The sequence below is a fragment of the Strigops habroptila genome, chromosome 20, assembly GCF_004027225.2.
Source record: "Strigops habroptila isolate Jane chromosome 20, bStrHab1.2.pri, whole genome shotgun sequence".
NCBI lineage: Eukaryota > Metazoa > Chordata > Aves > Psittaciformes > Psittacidae > Strigops > Strigops habroptila.
The window spans coordinates 3,434,106-3,453,645 of NC_044296.2; the positions used below are offsets into that span (position 1 = coordinate 3,434,106).

The window sequence follows — 19,540 nt, forward strand, 5'->3', positions numbered from 1 at the left end:
TGGAGGAAGCCAGGACCATGTTAGGTAGATGAGTTATGAAGGGTGCAGGCTGGTGTCTTCTTGTAACCAGAGCACTCAAACAAGCCCACCAGGCCAGAAGATAGGGGTAATACACAAAGAGGCAGGGGAGAAACAAGTTCCTTCTCTCCACGCGAGCACATGCTTATAGCCTCTGACATAAGGAGGATAGATTCCCTGCCTATGGCAAGGGGGTTGCAACTAGATGATCTTAAGGTCCTTTCCAACCAAAACCATTCTATAATCCTATGATAGAAGCAAGAGGAAGTAGGTGGTCCCCATGCACTTACCCACACAGTTGACTCCTGTGTAGTCCAGGTTGTACCCGAAGGGGCACTCGCAGCGGAAGGACCCATCGGTGTTAATGCAGGCCCCATTTATGCAGACACCCAGGTTCTCTGAGCACTCATTAACATCTAGAAGCAAACCCAAGGCAATGAAACCTCATGTGAGCACGTAGCCAGAAACATCCCTGCCCTCTTAGCACTGACCCTGCAATCCCAGATACTCCCTCTCCAGAGCTGGGGGCTGAACCTTCAGTGAGCAGCCACAGACCATGACCCTGGGAGAGCACCCAGTCCTATGTCCCTCCAACCACTGAGATTCAGCCTTGCTCTCCAGACAGCCTCAGTGTGTTTGCTTCTAGGCAACCTCCCCATCCTTAGATCAGACCTTACCTTCTCTGGTGTCACCTGGGCCTGGGATGGCTCCATGGCCATATGGACACAGCTCCTGGAAAGCAACTGGAAGAAAGCAAGCAGAAAGTGAGGTATTTTTACAAGTGAAATCTGCTTTAAAGGCTTCTAGAGCATGACAGAGCTTGACAGCTCACTGCCCATGGGAGGCCACAAACCCTGGCCGGCTGGAGAAGACCTATGCTTGCCTTGGATCTGGAGGCACAGAGTTGCTTTTGCCTTATCTAAAGCCCTGCAGAGAATTGAGAGCAGACCCAAAGCACACGTAAGCTTGACTGCGGTTGCTGGAGACCCGGGGAATACTGCAGTCACAGAATCCCAGAACCACCAGGGTTGGAAGGGATCTCTGGAGATCATCCAGTCCAACCCCCTGCCAAGGCAGGGCCACCCAGAGCAGGTCACACAGGAACGTGCCCATGGTGGGGTTTGAATGTCTCCAGAGAGGGAGACTCCACAACCCCCCTGGGCAGCCTGTGCCAGGGCTCTGACACCTTCAATGGAAAGAAGTTCTTCCTCATGTTGAGGTGAAACTTGTTGTGCTTTAGTTTCTGGCCATTGCTCCTCGTCCTGTCACTGGGCACCACTGAGAAAAGTCTGGCACCATCCTCCTGGCACCCGCCTTTGAGCTATTGATCTGCATTGATGAGATCCCCTCAGGCTGCTCTTCTCTGACTAACCAGGCCCAGCTCCCGCAATCTCTCCTCATCAGAGGGATGCTCCAGACCCCTGAGCATCGCTGTGGCCTCCGCTGGACCCTCTCCAGCAGCTCCTTATCTCTTGTCTTGAGGAACCCAGCACTGGACACAGTCCAGTAAGGGCTCCTAGGTTTCAAGGCAGTATTCTCCAGATGGAGGAGCCCACTTTGCTGGTTGTCTTGCCCTTGCACACCTTCCCCACCCTCTGCACATGTCAGAGACACACAGAGCCACCTCTCCCATGGAGCTGGGTCCCAGCACACCTACCATTCCCTTCCTGTGGGCACAGCTCACAGGGGTCTCCCCAGCCTTCTCCTGGCATCTTGCTGCAGCAACAGCGAGCCTTGGTGGTGTTGAAGGCCTTGGGGACAGAGCACTTCCCGTTGTCAAAGCGAGTGAAGCAGAAGCTCTGGCGAGTATCTGTGAGAGGATGGGTTATGCACAGCTCATTGCAGACAACCACTTTACTCCCTTCCCACCAGGATAAGCTGCACTCACCAAAGCACCGCCGGCCATTGTCAGACAGCACAAAGCCTGGAGGACACACACACTGGAAGCTGCCAGGGGTATTGGTGCACGTCCCAAAAAGGCAGATGTTGGGCTCCTCTTCACACTCGTTGATATCTGGGAGCACCGGGGACATACAGAGAAGCCAAAAGTGACTCCTTTCATCACTGCATTGAAACCAGCTGTGAATCTGTGATGTCTGGGGAGCTCTGATGCCTGCAGGACATCACCCCGGCCCTGACCCTTAACCCTCCCTCAGGGCATGTGGGCAATGAAGAGGCCAGGGCACAGCTAAACCATCAAGCCTCCTCTGTCATTGGAGCAAGCCTTGCCTTGCTCTGTGTCCAATTGCTTTCAAGAAGATTTTTGGGGGTGGTGATGCCCCAGCCCCCTCAGGAAGAACAAGGTTGTTCTGGGAATAGTCCAAGGTCACCCCTCAGTAACATGGGTTAGTGGTGGACTTGGCAGTCCTGGGGTCAAGGTTGGACTTGATGATCTTAAAGGGCTTTTCCAACCTGGTTGATTCTATGATTCTATGAAGCAGATGACCACATCCTGTGCTGGAAAGGGAGGAGGCACAGAGCCAACATTACCGATGCAGTTGTCGTTCTGCACCTCGTAGCCAGGGGGGCAGATACAGCGGAAGGAGCCCTCCAGGTTCTGGCAGGTACCCGGGGAGCAGGTCCCAGGCAGGCTCACACACTCGTTGATATCTGCAGAGGAGAGGAAACCACCAGTGATAGCATCTGTGCTCAGCACAGAGGACTGGGCACAGGGTACATTCCTGCCCTACATGCAGCTGCACCCTTCTCTTCCCAAAACATGGACAGGAAGCAGATAAGACATTTTCCAGGATGCTCTACCTCGTGTACCCTGGGAGCATGTACTGAGCCCTGCAGGAGGCAGAGCGGTGGGCGCAAGAAACCAGAGTGCAATGTGCCTGTCTGCCCCCACAGCCCCTGCCTGCAGGGCAGTTCCCAGTGCATCCCTTGGTACAGGGGCATGGATAGGACAACATTTCTCCTCACTGCCCGCAAGTCTCAGCACATAGAAAGGGACTGTCTTGACTGTTCCCTGCACTGCTGGAAGGGAGATGCAGGCACAGTGAGGCCCAGTCCAGCTTTCCATGGGCAGTCAAATGACCAGGCTTTGGCTCTGGAGGACTTAAAGCCTTGTGAGTGGTTCTGGAGTTCTCAGTTGCCTCTGATGGGACGGTCCTGGGGACCACGTCTCCTAGCACTGCACAGTGCTAGGCACACCAACATGCAGCTCAACCCCCAGAGGAGGGCCGGCCTGCTGCCTGGACACTCACCTACACAGTTCTTCCCGTCAGGGGTCCGGTCATACCCCTCTTGGCACAGGCACTGGAAGGAGCCGATGCTGTTGATGCACTGGCCGTTCCGACACACCTGCCCCACCAGGGATGAACACTCGTCAATGTCTGTGGGAGGGAAATGATAAGCACAATGGGAAGAGAGATGCACATCATGTGAGTGTCAGTGTGCCACCTTAGCCAGCCCTACACCTCCGACACATACAACTACCCCTACAGACACCGCCAGGTGACACCCAGAGCTGTTCCCTGTATGCTGCTGTGTGACACCTCATGCCCCACAGCCGTTGCCACGCTGACCCCAGCTGGCAATCCATGCAGTCAGGATTTCATGCAGCTCACCCATGCAGTCGTTGTTGTGTGTTAGCTCGAAGCCAGGGAAGCAGAGGCAGTTGTAGGAGCCAACTGTGTTCTTGCAGGTCCCATTTCCACAGGGCTGTCGGTCACACTCATCAATATCTGCAGAGAGAAGGTCACAGCTGATTCAGGGGCTGAGTGAGCTGAGAGCCACTGTTTTGGGTGTGCAGACAGGGTCCAGGCAGCTGCACAGCACCCCTGTGCCTTTCAGGTGCAGCCTGGGATCTAGAGGACACCATGGCCCTTGGCTGTCCTTGGCACTACCCAGCGGGTGCTGGATGGAGCTCACATCCATCCTGATACGTGATTCCCAGCAGGGCTGTGGCAGCCACACTGACCCATGCACATGGTCTGCTCCCCCGTGGCCTTGAAGCCATTGTGGCAGATGCAGACGTAGCTGCCCTCGGTGTCCACACAGTCCCCGTGGCTGCAGACGTTGGGGATCTCCTGGCATTCGTTGCGACCTAAAACAAAGCAAAATGGGCACTAGTGAGCAGAAGGGATGGACCAGATGGGAAGAACTGACACACTGGTAGACAGTGTGTCTGTGAGAAGCAGCACAGCAGAAAGGGGTCTCTGTTTCCTAAGAGGTGGCTTCACAGAGAAGAAGATTTATGTACCACGATCTCTAAAAAAACAAGTATACATTTAATTGGAGAAAATGGCCTGAGCAGCCAGACTAAAGCTGCAGTTCACAGAGACCTTTCTTCATCCCTCAGCAGCCCACAATCCCTGGGAATTTTTCCAGAAATAAAGGTATGCCATAATCTTTGCTGTTCTTTACTGTGAGGGTGGTGAGGCACTGGGACAGGCTGCCCAAAGAAGTGGTGAATGCTCCATCCCTGGCAGTGTTCAAGGCCAGGTTGGACAGAACCTTGGGTGACATGGTCTAGGGTGAAGAATAGCTGCCCATAGCAGGGGGTTGGAACTAGATGCCCTTAAGGTCCTTTCCAACCCAAACCATTCTATGACTCTATGATAATCACAGCGCAGCCAGGTCATAGTCCACAGGCTTCACAAAAGACCAGGAACCCACACATGGGACTGGCACGTCCTTCATCCTGTCCATTGGACATGGAAAGTCCTTCATCCGGTCCACACAAGGGGGTCTGTAAAGCCACCTGGAGAGCCTAGGCAGGGGTGTCAGCACCTCGCACACGTGTCTCTGGATGGAATAGGTAGCAAAGAGCTCCCATCTTACCCACGCAGGCTCCGCTAGGCGACAGCTTGTATCCGGTTGAGCATTCGCACCTGTAACTGCCCGGGATGTTGATGCAGTCGGCGTTGCGCTGGCAGAGGTTCTCCCCACTGCTGCACTCATCGATGTCTGTGGGAGGAGAGCAGTGCAAGCCTGGGCTGTGCAGAGGGCCAAGCACCAGCACCAGCAGCCTGGGAGGGCTGGAGTAGCTCAGTGGAGTCAACTGAGGGTTAACCCTTGGTTTGGGCAAATCAGGGGCAAGTTACAACCTTTTCCTATTGCTTTGCAAGAAAATAATGGGAATTTTAGTTCTAAAAGCTTGGAAACACTCACATTTGCAAAGAACCCCCCCAGAAATGGAGGAAGGGAAAACCAGGCAGGAAAATGAATGAAAATCAGCAAATTTTGTCCAACCATTGATATGGAAAATGAAGATTTCAAGAAGGCCGAGAACATGTAGGCTCTGCCATATCTGCTGACAGCCCTTACCCTGGTGTCCCACAGGGTGGGGAGATGCTAGCGCCACACTGAGATCCCCCCCTCGTGGGCATCCTTGGCAGTGTTGCCTTGGCTGCCCTGTTACCTTCACAGATGAGCAGGATGTTGTTGTAGCTGAACCCAATGGGACACTCGCACCTGAAGCTGCCAATCTGGTTGATGCAGACACCATTGGTGCAGATAGCAGGGATCTCACTGCACTCATCAATATCTGCGCACAGAAAACATCTCTCAGCATCCCGGGAAGGCTGCAGGGAGGAAAGCAGCCCCCATAGCTGGGAGACTGCTGCCCTCCTTCATTCTACAAAGCAAATGAGCAGGAAAGGGCCACCAGATAAACAGTGCAGCAACTCTCGGAGCACTGATGGATCCTGCAGATCATGCCAGGCTAGGGCTGCTCTGCAGAGGTCTGGGTACACAACAGAGCAACACAAGCCTATGGGATTGCTGACAGAGCCTGCACAGCACGTGTTGGGAGGGATCCTAACCAAGACATCCACCTTGTTTTCTCCAAGCACATCTCTGTGCTAACATTGACATTGCTCAGGCTCTGGGACCAGGCTGCAGATGGGAAGTCCAGCAGGTCACTGGGATACTGAAATGGCTCCAGGGTCCCTGACTGTGTTGCTGTGCCCAGCACAGCCCACCAGCAGCCCTCCACTGATACCCTCTGTTGTACTTCCTTCCTGGGAGCAGAAGATGAACTCATCTCCCTCCTGTTCAGTCCCCTGGCTGGCACTGCCAAGGCCAGGTGAAGCAAGGATTACCCAATCTGTCTCACAAGCTACCAGTGAGTCCATCTGTCAAGACTGCAAAATATCTGTAGACAGCCCACAAATCCCAGGACTTTAACAGCTCCTCTGGCTTTCCATCTACCAAAACACAGACCTGAAACCTTGGCTCTAAGCAGTGTCCTGCTGTGGCAGGGCTGGTGCTGCTGGCAGTGTGAGTGTCAAGGCTCTGGATCTATGTGAACACTTGAGTCTCCAGGTTGGACAGAAACCAAGGCACAATTGCAAATGTGGGGAGGTCCGAGCAGCTCAGGCACTTAGGACATAGACTTGAAGGCTTGGCCGGCTGCTTGCACCCATGTTTGCCACCTCTAGTCCCTCCTCTGCTCAGGACTTAATTTACCAAGAGAGGGGAACGGAACAAGCTCACAGTCACTGTAGGAAGAAAGCAGAGGGGCAAAGAGCAGACCTGCTTCCTGGGACACAGGGGCTCTACTCACCGATCGGCTTTCCTGTGTGGATGTCAATGATAAACCCAGGGGCCTGGTTCCCACACAGGATCTGGTACTCAGCTGGAAGAGGAACATCAAGGTCATGGCCATGCCTGGTGGGCAGAGAGGGTGCAGCAAGGGACAAGGCGGATGAGGGCCAACTATGACTGGAGTGATCAGAGAGGGGGTCTGACAGGCAAGTGACACACATCATGTGTTCAGCTCTGGGCCCCTCACTACAAGAGAGACATTGAGGTGCTGGAGCGGGGCCAGAGAATGGCAACAGAGCTGGTGCAGGGCCTGGAGCACAAGTGTGATGAGGAACGGCTGAGGGACCGGGGCAGGTTCAGTCTGGATGATGAAGAGAAGGCTTATCTCTCTCTACAACTGCCTGACAGGAAGTTGTAGTGAGGTGGGGCTGGTCTCTGCTCCCAAGGAACAAGGGATGGGACAAGAGGAAACAGCCTCAAGCTGCGCCAGGGGAGGTTTAGATGGAGATGAGGAACAATTCCTTCCCCAGAGGGTGCTCAGGCATTGGAACAGGCTGCCCAGGGCAGTGCTGGAGTCACCGTCCCTGCAAGTGTTCACACATCGTGTAGAGAGGCCCTCAGTGCCATGGGCTAGTGGTGGCCTTGGCAGTGCTGGGGAACGGCTGGACCTGATGAGCTTAAAGGTCTTTTTCAACCTGGTTGATGCTGTGATTCTATGATCATCTCCTCTCCACAGGTACTGGCCCAGTGCCCTCTGTCCTTCTAGAGTAATGCATATCCCCACAGCACTCACCCACAGGCACCCCCTGCCAGGCATGATGCTCTCCCTTCTCCTCCTGTTTTGTTAGTGTCTGTGCCTCAAAGCACACAGAATGGCTGGAAAAGCAAGGGGCAGCCGCGGTGTCAGGGTGACTTACGGCTGGCCGGCGTGGGGCAGGGCTCGCATGGCTTATTCCAGGCCTTGCCAATGTTGTATGAGCAGCAGCACATCTTCTTGGTCATGTTGAAGGAGAGCTCGTTCTCACACGTGTCGTTGTAGTTGCGATAGCACACGCTCTTCCTCATGTCTGCAAAGGCAGCCCAGACAGTGTCTTGTGCCAGCCCCACCACCTCTGCTCCATGTGCTCAGGCATGGTGCCCACACTGTGCTGCCCACAGCACAACCCAGGGGTTGCACACAGGCAGGGCACTGCCAGACCCCTGCCCACAGATTCAGACCATGCCATACCCATGCAGTTATTTCCTCCGTTGACTTGCATGTACTCAGGGGGGCACACGCAGGTGTAGTTGCCAAGGGTGTTGTAGCAGGTCCCAGGGCCACAGATCCCAATGTGAGCAGAGCACTCATCGATATCTGCCAAGGAAAGGAGATTGGAGGTCAAAGCACTGGGCAGAGGGAGAGAAGGGCCTGACATGGGATTGGTAGTAGGTTTGATGCAAGGTTTGGATGGGCCTGATAGAGGGACAGGGTTTGTGATGATGATGGGAAGTCTGGAAGAGAAAGGGGAAGCGATTCTGCCAATCACTCCTAGGGCAGCCCAGATACACACACAGGTCTGTTGCACACACATGCACATGTGCATACACACACGTGTGTGCCATACATGCCAGGCACACAGCCAAGCACAGGCACCGCGCCGCAGCTACCTTCACAGATGCGCGTGTCCTCATTGAGGTAGTAGCCAAGGGGGCACTCGCACTGGAAGCTGCCAAAGGTGTTCACACAGTTGCCACCCTGGCAGAGGCCTGGCAGCTCCTGGCACTCGTCGATATCTGAGGAGGGAGAGCAGGCAGGAGATGGTCATTGCCTGCCAGAGCAGCACAGGCAGTGCCTTCACCCCAGCATCCACAGTGGGGTCATTCCACCACCTCCAGCCCCTACTGGTGCCCAGGAGTCTGGGAGCACATCCGAGGAGAGCACACACTTGCTGTTTGTCATTGGTGGTCAGGGGCTCAGCGTGCACCCAGCCAGCCCAGCGCCACAGCACAGAGTGCCCACACAAGGCTGGGTGGGCTCCCCCAGCACCCAAGCCCCTGCTGAGGGGCATGCGGTCCATGTCAGCTTACCTTCCAGGATGACAGTGATGGGGTTGGGCCGGAAACCTTCTCCTCCAGGGCACAAGGTCTTGTATTCAGCTACAGAAAAAGTCAGTCAGGGGCATCCTGGGCTTAGTGGGCTCCCATGAAATAGGGAGGGTAGGGAGAACCAGGAGAAATCCAGGAGAAATAGGCCATGAGGAGGGTGACAGTGGTCCAGATGGAGCAGCCTGGCTCCCGCTGCATGCCAAGCCAACTTATTCACCCTGTCTCTGCCTGCCTGCCCTTGAATGGGGTTATTCCACACCCACTGCCCCCCCTCAGCCCACTGGACTGAAAAGCGGGATCCCAACCTGGATTCTCCAGGCACAATCAGCCTGGTATCCCCCCCCACACCTCACCACTCCCACACACTGACACAACAGGGCTGCTGCCTTCTCCCTCAGCTCCCCTTGCTCCATCATGATGATAGCATATCCTGGACCCAGGACCCCCAGCCTGAGCTGAAAAGCCATAGGGAAGTGGCCCCATCTCTCTTCTCAGCTCTATGCTGCCCATCCAGCCCATGCCCAAGTTCACCCCAGGTATGATCCCAACTCACTCGTGTTGGCTGGAGGACAAAGCTCACAAGGGTTGCCCCATGCACGCCCCAGCGAGCAGCAGCAGGATGCCCGGGTGACCCCAACTCCAATCTCTGCGCTGCAGGAGATCCCCCCATCTCCTCGATCCTGGGTGTCGAGGAAGCAATTCCCAACACGGGTATCTGCACAAAGACAGCAGTGGGTGAGCAAAGCCCCTCCAGTAAAGACTTGTGTGCACAGGAGGAAAGAATGGCACTATTGCCTCAAGAAGCAGGGAGAGGGATAAGACCCTCGTCCTGTCCCAGATAACCACACTGTCAGCTACCTGTTGTTGTAGTAAACCACATCCAGACTGTCCTTGCAGCTCGTGACTTTGAGAACCCTTCAAGAATAAAGTGTGCCCAGCTTGTGTGGTAAAAGCCACACTCTATCATACAGGGGTCATAGCTTGGTGGGCTGCCATCAGTATGGCTGGAGAACATGACCCAAATAATGTCCCCAGTAATCGAGGGCCTTTCAAGAAACAAACACTGAAGAAATGCTCCAGAGTTGCCCAAGAATATCATTACTTTGACCAGGAGAGCACCCACACTGGTGGCACAAGGTGGGCCAGGCTTAACAGGTTCTCCTCTGCTGCTGCAGGGTTAAGCCCAGCATGGACAGCCAGGTATTTGGCAGGGCAGAGAGTGGTCAGCCATCCCAGCCTCTGAGAGTGGCCAGTTTCGGCTACGTGGGACCGAGAAGAAGAACTGACAAGGTCTTGGATGGAAGGTGTCCTCTCCACTCACCCACACAGCCCACACCAGTGGGGTTCAGCTCAAAGTCCTGTGGACAGTTGCAGAGGTAGCTGCCAGGCGTGTTGACACACAGGCCATTGATGCAGTTCACAGGGTCTGCACACTCATTGATGTCTGCAAGGATGGAAAGATGAAGACTGAAAAATAAATAGACGAAGAAACCACAGAAACCACAGCCCTAAGCTCTGTACTGTATGTTCAAGGTGTATCCCCACGACCACAATGTTTTTATGGCTCTTCATGTGATGGTAGGCAAAGCCCTTCTAGAAACAGATCTTGCTTTGTCCTACCTCGCGCCACCCTGCCCGGAGTCAGAAGAAAGGAGCAGAGCTACAGCTTTCCCTCCCATCCACTGAAGGCCCACCTCCCACCAGCATTGCCAAGAGCAAAGACACATCACCACATCCCACAGGGATGCTTAAATGGCTTTAGGCTGCTAATGCCACTCCCAGTGTCATGGCTGGGGCAAGGTCACACCAGCACATCACAGAGCAGTGGTCCTCATCCAAGAGCCCTGTGCAAGTCCTATACCTGTGCAGTTGCCTCCACTCCTGTCCAGTTCATAGCCTTCATCACAGGCACAGCGGAACATCCCGGGCAGGTTCTGGCAGGTCCCAAAGACACAGATGTTCTGGAAGGTGCATTCATCAATGTCTGCAAAACAGGGAGAGCTGAGGATTCAGGATCTGGTATCCCACCTCAAAGCACAGCCACAGCCCAGCTGTGGGTAACCCAGCTCAGGTTCTAGAGCCATGGGATCCCATCTCCTGGGTGAGGAGGACTAGGCATGTGTATGCCCCCTCCCTTCACCCCTGTTTTGTTGATTGTCCACATCCTACTGGATCTTTGGCCTCATCCAACCTTGCTTCAGGCTGGAGATCAACTGTAATGGAAGAGCTGGCACCTCAGGAGCCTTGCACCACCAGGGGATGGTTGGTCTTGCTTAGTAATAGATCAGGTGGTGACAGTGCAGTGGAGAGACCAAGACCAGAAAGGAGGTGGACACTAGACCTCCTAGAGCAGCAGTCAGAACTCTGGGCACTCACCCTGGCAGGCCTTGCTGTCTTCTGTGGGGTTGAAGCCCATCTCGCACTCGCAGCGGTAACCCCCGGGTGCATTGAGGCACTGGCCATTCTCACACAGGTTCACGTTGTCCGCACACTCGTCCACATCTAGAGAGAGTCAAGCACGAGACTGACGTGGTCCACCCCAAGATGGGAGCTTCCCTCAGCTTGCCCAGGAAACTCCGACGAGCTGCTTCCCACCCCTCTGCTGGGAGGCTGAGGAGGGGGCTGCAATACTCCTCATCGCCTTGATCCTCCCCAAATACATGCTGAGGAGAGGGTGGATCTCTGCTGCAGGTATCTGAGCAGGCTGTGGTTCAGGGCAGGCTGCAGTGGCTTTTGGGGGACATGTGCTTTGGGGAACCCCAGACACAAGCAGCTGGGCGCTGAACCAGGCTGGTGGTTCTGAGGGGGTGACTCCATGTCCCACCAGGGTGCCCATTGAGTCTTTGGGCCTCACCAGAGCAGGAGAAGCCATCCCCATTGAAGCCTTCTCGGCAGGCACAGCGGTAGGAGCCTGGTGTGTTGACACAGTTGGCATTCAGGTTGCACTTGTGCTCTTCAGTTGCACACTCATCCAGGTCTGGGAAGGGAGAAAACCCTTGTCAGTGCTTTGCCTCTGGCCTTCCCTCTAAGCCCGGACAGGTAGTGCAGGGCCCAGAGGACACACAAATGGCCCAGGAGACCACAGCCTCCAGGCATCTGGAGCACTCCTGAGGCTCCAACACATCTCTGTGAGCCCCTATGGCCATGAGACACTCCCGTGACAGTGCTGACACACACAGTATGGCAGTGAGACACTTTCACACATATACCCACACTCTCAGTACCTCCCAGTTCAGACACACATATCTTTACATCCCTTCATACACACACACACATGCCTTTACATCCCTTCATACACACACCATACACACACCAGCACATCCCTACGCACCTCCCACATCCATAGAATCATAGACTGGTTTGGGTTGGAAGGGACCTTAAGATCATCTAGTTCCAACCCCCTGCCATGGGCAGGGACAGTTCCTCAGTTCTCCTCCACTGCCTCATAATCCAATAACTTAAAAGATTAAATGAGCTTGTTCTGAATTTCTACCTCTGCTCACTGAATTGTGTACTCAGCTCTAGCCCTCACAGTTATCAAACCACTACAAGTCTGTCCACACCATGCCCCAGCACATCACCACACACTGCCAACCTGACAATGACAGTCATCCACACTCATCTCAGCACCATGCCCACATGCTCCACATCCCACAAATACATGTCCAGCCTTCACAGGTGTCCATAGAGCACCTGGACACTTGAAGCCCCTCTCCTGGGATGAGGAACTCACCATTGCACTTCAGCCCATCTCCAAGCCAGCCTGTACGACACTTGCATTTGAAGCTCCCGGGCACGTTGATGCAGGAGGCGTGCATGTCACAGTTGTGAGCCCCGATCTCACACTCATCAATGTCTGCAGGAAGGAAGGACATCAGAGCTGACACAGCTCAGCTTCCATTGGATAGGAGGGGGTAGAATCCTGCTAATGGGTCTGGGTACCAACAGCTCCTGGGATTCTGAACCCAGGGATTCTGAACCTTGAGCAGCTCAAGGCTACAACTTTCACCCTGCTCACCCCTGGAAGATGAAGACAAAAGGAAGGGCAGGCCCCTGGCTTGGCTATCAACCAGGAGAGTGCCCGTTCCTGCCTGCAGCCTGCCTCCCTGGCAATCTCTGCCTGCCCAGAAGGGGCTCCCAGCACACAGCCACATCCCTAGGTGTGCCCAGCATCCCGCAGTGCAGGGCTGGTTTCTCTCCATGGCAGCTGCAAGAGGTGTTTGTGAGGGCTCCCACCAGCACCCTCTCGGTCTGGTGTGTTCCTACCTGTGCAGCCTGTGGTTCCCTTCTTGACAAAGTAGCCCAGCTGGCAGTGACAGATGAAGGAGCCCTTCGTGTTTTCACATTCGCCGTGCAGGCAGATGTTAGGGTTGAGATCACATTCATTCACATCTGCAGGAGAAAAAGGACTTGCTTAGAACACCACAAGAACCACGGCACAACTCTGGGGTAACCCTCTGTAGCCCTTCCTCTGTCCAACAGCAGCCTTGCGATGCAGCGCTGGCCACAGCCTTGTGCTCACCAATACAGGTCTTCATATCCAGGGATGCCATGAAGCCATCGAAGCAGAGGCAGCGGTACTCCCCAGGGATGTTAGTGCACTGCCCCCCATCACAGATGTCTGGATTATCCTCACATTCATCAATATCTAGAGAGAGGAGACCAGAATAAAGACATTAGAGCCAGTGAAAGGATATTGTGGGAGCAGGAGGGAGTCGCAGGAGGGACTTTGCTCCCAATCATGTAGTTACAGGACTCTGGAGCCTTTAACAAGGGGCTGGACATTGCAGTGCAAAGCAAAAACATCCGTCCAGGAAAATCACCTCTCTGGAAGTGACTTAAAAATGAGACCCCTCACCCTGAAGCCAACACTAAGGCTGACTGGCCATGGATGCAGAGGTCCCTGGGGTAGCACCTACAAGAGCCAAGCTGACTGCTCACCTGCACATGATCTTTTGTCTGGCATCAGAGCATAGCCTTCACTGCAGCTGCATTCATAGCTGCCCTCCGAGTTGGAGCAGTGTGTGTCACAGCCACCGTTGCTTATGGTGCACTCATCAATGTCTGGGGGAGAAGGGAGAGGTCAGGCACCTGCTTGGGTCATGGGCCCATACATGCCTTGCAACAGAGCTGCTAAACCATGGTGCCAGTAACAGAGACAAGGTGGGAGAGGTGCTGAAGAGCAAACAAAACTCCCCCAGCCAGAAGAAAGCATCTCTTGCTTTCCATGCCAACCACCTGCAGCTCACACTGGTTTCATAGCTGATGACCAACCTGGATGTAGCTCAACCAGGAGGTTCCCCCCTTGCCTTACCCTCAGACACCCCAGCAAGCATTTTAAGAGGCATGAGGCCAGGAGGGTTCTGGATATATAGTGGTGTCTTGGCACAACTATTTGGCAAAGAGAAGCACTCACCAACACAGCCCTGCCTGTCCAGGGTGGCCTGGAAACCCGAATCACAGGCGCACTGGTAGGTACCAATGACGTTGACGCAGCGTCCGTTGCGACACAGGTTGTCACTGAGGGAGCATTCGTTGATATCTGCAGTAGGAAGAACAGTTTGAGCAGCCAGCCATGCTGATCTCACGATGAGCATCATTTGGTACCCTCCCTGGCTACCCCCCACCTACTGCTCTCTCCAGACTGAATGCTATTGCCCCACTGATCAGTCTTCAGTGAACAGCAGGCAGAAAACAGACATCATAAGTGCAATGACACCCTGGGAGCGACCTCGGTCCCTCCAGGATAAGCATGTTCTACCCACATAGGAAACTGAAAGGACAGATTCATGTGCCCAGCATGAGATCCAAGTCTCCCTGTATCATTACCCTTGAACAGACTCTGGTCATAACATCATCTCACCTATGCAAGTGTTCCCTTCAGACGTCAGCTCATGTCCAGGGGGGCAGATGCATTCAAAGCTGCCATCTGTGTTCATGCAGATCCCACCTCGGCACAGCAGTGGGTCCCGCTCACACTCGTTGATATCTACAGAGAACGACATGAAATCATAGAATCATAGATTCTGAGATGTGGTGGACTGTCCCCTTCAGCTTGGTTTTCCAGATGATGGGGTGGGGCTGGTGCCGGTGCCGTGCACCACAGTCCCATCACCACAGAGGCACATGACAAAATCAACAGGGCAGCGAATGCAGGGCTTGGGTGGATTGATGGTTGAAGTATGCATTTGGGAAATCACAGCTCTTGTCTTGATCTCAGTAGAATGGAAAGTGTAACATCAGGAGGAAAGAAGTCATCAGCTTTGTGCAGATTATCCAGCAAGGACTAGAAAGGTAGTTTCCAGCTCACATCCAAATGACCTATCCTAGGACATTGTCACAAGTCCTATCAACAGAGGGAGAGTTCCTTGGAAAATGTCTAGTTTCTTTATAGAAGACTGACAGAGGCCTTCTTGTAACAGCCTTCAAGTAGTGCCAGCATCACACACAGGGCTAGGAAATAGGCTGTGCACAGCTGAAAAAAATCACATATGGACAAAGAGATTAAATTTACTGGGAACTGGAGAAATTCCTGAAATAGATGTAACTGCTGTGAGAGGGATGTGATCCAGGCAAAGACGGAACCAGGCTGCTGGCATTACAAATGAAAAAAGTGATAGAGAAGTTTAGAAATGCCAGAACCAAAAAAAAAACCCAAGCAAAGGAAACTACTGGAATGGTGATGGTTGGAAATAGAAACATCTCCTTCTTCCACAGAAGAAGGAGATGAAGAACTGCAAGTATGAAAACTGGGAAGCCTTGTTATTGATTCATGATCTGTGGCCCCTGGAGAAAGCTCTTTGTGATCTACTGTGATATTGTACAGCTCTTTGTGCTACTTGTGATGCTTCACATGGCAAGTGCCGGATGAATCTGATCCTCTAACTTTGGAAACAGGAATCTGAGGATGAGCTTCTCTATTTTGGTCCCAGAAGAGATTCAAAAGATTTTACATTCTTGCTTGCCCCTAGAATTGACTCGAGATGTTTTGCACTGACGGTAGGAGAGGGAAAAGAAGGGAAGCCTCCCTGGAACTGCTCAGAGGATTCATTTGTCCACAGCTGCACTCTGAGACATGTGCATTCAGAATACAAAGCCATTGGGTGTAACATAAATGAACATAAAGCTAAAACAAATGCTCCCAAACCCCTCTAGTGCCAGCAGATAAGGAGAGTGATGCAGATCTATTTGAAGAACCCGTCTTCTTCTCATACGCTTATTTTCCTTGGGATTAAGAATGGAATCTTTCACCTTACTTGAACAAAACACTCTGGTGAGATTTTCAGCTTCTCTACAGCTAAAGTAGACTGGAATATGTCTGACAATGGGGGTGATGGGCCTCTATCAAATAGCCCCACAGGACCCAAGCCTTTGATTCTCCATTGTAGGAGGCTGCTCCTAATGAATTGCAGGATGCAAGTTCAGTGCTGAGGTTGTCTCCTGCCAGAGGCTGGCAAGAATTCCTCCCTCATGAGACTGAAGCTAAGTTCTTTTGCCAAACACAGGCATAAAGAAGTTAATCCTTGACCATGGGAAAAGTCATAGTTGTCACAACACACTTTGGGGTGAAATGAGTCAATCCCCTGTCACCTGGAAAAAAGGATAAGGTGGAACAGGCATTATAAAAAAACCCAAACAACCCAACCCAACAATGAAATACAACATCCTTGTGTAAAGATATCAGAAATCTCATTACTGAAAGAACTTAGCAGGCCATCAGTGGGGCTGTGACATTCTCAATATCTCAAAAATGGAGAAGGAGAAGGAGAAGTAGGATCAGTGTGAGCTGTGGGAACCCACACTACAAATCGTATGGAAAGACACAAACCCATGCCAGTGGCAGGGATATATTTTAAAGAACTCAGAGAATCAAATACAAAAAAGAAATAAATGGTATTGAATCAAGCCACAGACTGAAGTGGTTTGAAAGTCCAAGCCAAAGCAGAAAGAGCAGAATATTAAGATTGTCAGTCAGACAAGCTCTTCTGGCTAGACAGGCGAGGAGAGGAACATGGTATGCCAGGAATTAGAGGACAGCAACAGTCTGGCTGACTTGTTGGAGACAAACTGAGGTACTGAGGTCATTGATGGGATTTTTTTAAGCTACAAACAAGAATTATTCAATTGAAAACAGATGAGAAGCTGACAGAATAAAACCAAGCGTTGGCCAGATGGGAGGAGCTGTAAAGAACAATCTGAGGATAAAGGATGATTAAATGGGCAGGTGAAAGGGAGCCCTTACGATCCTAACTGGAAATAGAGTGGGGTAGAAGAATGCAGATGGTCTACCAGAACTTCTCATGAAGGACTTGATCTGTGCTATGTGTTTGGGGAACTGAACAGGGGCTTGATTAATGGTTGAAGCTAGTATGAAAATGCTGTGGATCCCAAGGAAAGGTGCAGAAACAGCAGCAGCTGATTAGATCTCACACAGAAGTGAGACCAGGTTCACATTAGAAAAGCTTGAGTGGAAAGCAGACCAAGAAAAACTGGTTGAATCAGCAAGATTCAAGCTGGAAGAGACACAAGCTATCAAATGGTGAACCTCCTGCTGAGCAAGGTATTTCTCCATGTTCTCATGCCAGTGGAGGCATTCGATTTAATGGCACATGGCTGTGGGATGTGCAATGACAGCAGTGCTATAAAGACCAAAGCTTAATGTGTCTTCTAACAGAGGACTGGAAATAATAGGTCTACTAATCTCAGTAGTGATCTAATCATGATATAACTGACAGCTCCTTGCAAGGAACATATATTATTTAAGAAAGGGACCAAGCTACATGTAACTGTATTTAAATGACTGATGCAGTATGTGAGACATCATTTAGGGCAGGTAGATGAACCAAGTTAGGAAGATAACTGTGGTGGCATGGATACATCTACAAAAACATCTACAAGTTGAGAAACATTCTGCAATGGTGTTTGAAAAGACATGGTTTAATGTAAGGGTTGAACATATGATATGAATCATGTCTGGAGATGGGTGTACATTTAGAGTGTGGATATGTAAATAATCAGTGGCAGAATAAATAATAGATGGGTAACACAAGGCTGAAAATAAGTAGAAGGAGATGAGACATCACCCAAAGGAAAGAGCCAAGTGTGTATGAGAACTGGAGCTCACAGCCAATGAGTTCAAGCTGCTGGCCTGGCAGAGCTCCACTGGGCAGTAGCCAATCTCCAGTATAAAGGTTGCCGTCTCCCTACGTAGCAGGAATGAAAATACCAGGCATGGTTCCTGTCCCAGCTCAGTGGCAATGCCAGGCTCAAGCTCCAGCTGCTGGTGGCTGAAACAAGAGGAAAGGTTAGTGGCCAAGGTTTGGTGCAAGGGAAGGTCCAAGTGAAGGAAGAGTACAAAATGAAGAATGAACATTGTACACGAACAAGATGAAAAAGGAAACATGAGGCCTTAGTCTAATGTAAAATGAGGAAGGCAACATTGCACTGGGGGTGCAGGGAAATTCCTTTTGGGTATAGCAAGCAGGAAAGGGATGGGAAGGAACTGGAGAAAAGCTGGTTGGTGGCCCATGGGCTCCCCTGTGACCTCCCACAGCTGAGGTAACGGCGGCCAGGAGGTGGCAGGGCAGGACCAACGATGTCCCACGAATGTTACAAGAGGAAGAGCCCAGGATGCTCCCCTGGGCCTCACGCTATACCTAGAGCCCTCCCTGATGCTGGCCTGGGCTGCCAGTCTCCTTCCCTGGCTCATGGGGCACCACCAGCCCTGGTGCTAGGCTCAGGCTCTGGCCTCGGGACCATGAATAGAGGTTTCTGAGGGCAGGCTTCCAGTTTTGGCTCCAAGTCTTACAACCTTTTCACTGCCTCCACATGGTGCAGAGCCCTGGGGCACTGCTAGCAGGAGCCCTTCACTGATGGACTATTGGCCCAGGTAGAGCACAGCAGTCCCAGGATTACATCTGTGGTGCCCTCAGCTCCACACATAGCATCCCTCTCTCTACACGTGCTGCCCTTCAGCCCAGCTCCACCTCTGCAATCAAAGCAAGGCAAAAGACTCACTACCCCGGGGAGAGCAGAAGCTGCCAGAGCTCTCTGGAGCACCAGGGACTCCCACCACTCCCCCAGAGGGCAATGAAGAGATTTGGCTTAATACCAAGGAACAGACAGACAGGTTGCCAGAGAGCCAGACACACAGAGAGCAGCTTGGCACAAAGCCCTTTGTGGCACCAGCTACTTTCTTCCCTGTTGCAATAGAGTAAGGTGCAGCCCTGCCCCGGAGACAAGTCCTTACCCATGCAGTTCTTCATCATCATGAAGCCACTCTCATAGCCTTCAAAGCACTCGCACTCGAAGCTGCCCGGCGTGTTGACACAGGTGCCATGGCCACACAGGTCTGGTGAGATGCGGCACTCATCGATGTCTGTGGGGATGAAGAGCAGCTAGTGGAGGCAGAACAGACTACAAGCACCACTACAGCTGCCTGCACTGCACATCAAATTCAATGAACAAGGACTGGCAAATCTGGCCCAGCAGACCAAGGAAGTCCTCTTCCTGAAGGGAGAGACAGCAGTTAAACTTTCTCTCTGGTGCAGGATTCACCTTTCATCCCATGAGCAGAAGGAGCCTTCCGCTCATGGTCCTGCCCTTGGCTTCTCAGCACATCCCTAGTTAAATGTTGTGGCTCCTCTGGGTACCACCATCATGCTAAGAATTCCACAAGATGGGCAAGGCTGCAAGATGGGCAAGAGTATTCCAGAGGAAGCTGCTCTTCCCTTACCTGTGCAGTTCCTTTCCTCAGCATCCAAAGCAAAGCCGTTGCCACAGAGACACCTGAAGCTGCCAATGGTGTTTCGACAGGTCCCATGAGTGCACAGGCCAGAGAAGACCTTACATTCATTCACATCTGTGGGTGAAGACAGCACAGCAATGTTTCAGGGACGGGATGTCTGCAATGAACCCAGAGTCCCCAGGCAAGCAGCAGGGT

General features: G+C 52.5%; 1 protein-coding gene across 1 annotated transcript in view; it reads right to left on the reverse strand.

The window, feature by feature from the left end:
• LOC115618248 (fibrillin-2-like) overlaps positions 1 to 19,540 on the reverse strand; it is a 108,614-nt gene that overhangs the window by 10,820 nt on the left and 78,254 nt on the right. The window contains exons 25-52 of the mRNA XM_030509610.1: positions 19,334 to 19,459; positions 18,848 to 18,976; positions 14,462 to 14,587; positions 14,015 to 14,140; positions 13,540 to 13,662; positions 13,121 to 13,246; positions 12,865 to 12,990; positions 12,332 to 12,454; positions 11,453 to 11,575; positions 10,975 to 11,100; positions 10,460 to 10,582; positions 9,920 to 10,042; positions 9,152 to 9,313; positions 8,581 to 8,649; positions 8,161 to 8,286; positions 7,742 to 7,867; positions 7,431 to 7,580; positions 6,533 to 6,604; positions 5,387 to 5,512; positions 4,807 to 4,932; positions 3,944 to 4,069; positions 3,591 to 3,707; positions 3,228 to 3,356; positions 2,509 to 2,628; positions 1,907 to 2,032; positions 1,676 to 1,828; positions 696 to 761; positions 309 to 434 (exon numbers count right to left, since the gene is read on the reverse strand). Of these exons, the coding sequence (XP_030365470.1) occupies positions 309 to 434; positions 696 to 761; positions 1,676 to 1,828; positions 1,907 to 2,032; positions 2,509 to 2,628; positions 3,228 to 3,356; positions 3,591 to 3,707; positions 3,944 to 4,069; positions 4,807 to 4,932; positions 5,387 to 5,512; positions 6,533 to 6,604; positions 7,431 to 7,580; positions 7,742 to 7,867; positions 8,161 to 8,286; positions 8,581 to 8,649; positions 9,152 to 9,313; positions 9,920 to 10,042; positions 10,460 to 10,582; positions 10,975 to 11,100; positions 11,453 to 11,575; positions 12,332 to 12,454; positions 12,865 to 12,990; positions 13,121 to 13,246; positions 13,540 to 13,662; positions 14,015 to 14,140; positions 14,462 to 14,587; positions 18,848 to 18,976; positions 19,334 to 19,459 (3,420 nt within the window). The remainder of the gene's footprint in view (positions 1 to 308; positions 435 to 695; positions 762 to 1,675; positions 1,829 to 1,906; positions 2,033 to 2,508; positions 2,629 to 3,227; positions 3,357 to 3,590; positions 3,708 to 3,943; positions 4,070 to 4,806; positions 4,933 to 5,386; positions 5,513 to 6,532; positions 6,605 to 7,430; positions 7,581 to 7,741; positions 7,868 to 8,160; positions 8,287 to 8,580; positions 8,650 to 9,151; positions 9,314 to 9,919; positions 10,043 to 10,459; positions 10,583 to 10,974; positions 11,101 to 11,452; positions 11,576 to 12,331; positions 12,455 to 12,864; positions 12,991 to 13,120; positions 13,247 to 13,539; positions 13,663 to 14,014; positions 14,141 to 14,461; positions 14,588 to 18,847; positions 18,977 to 19,333; positions 19,460 to 19,540) is intronic.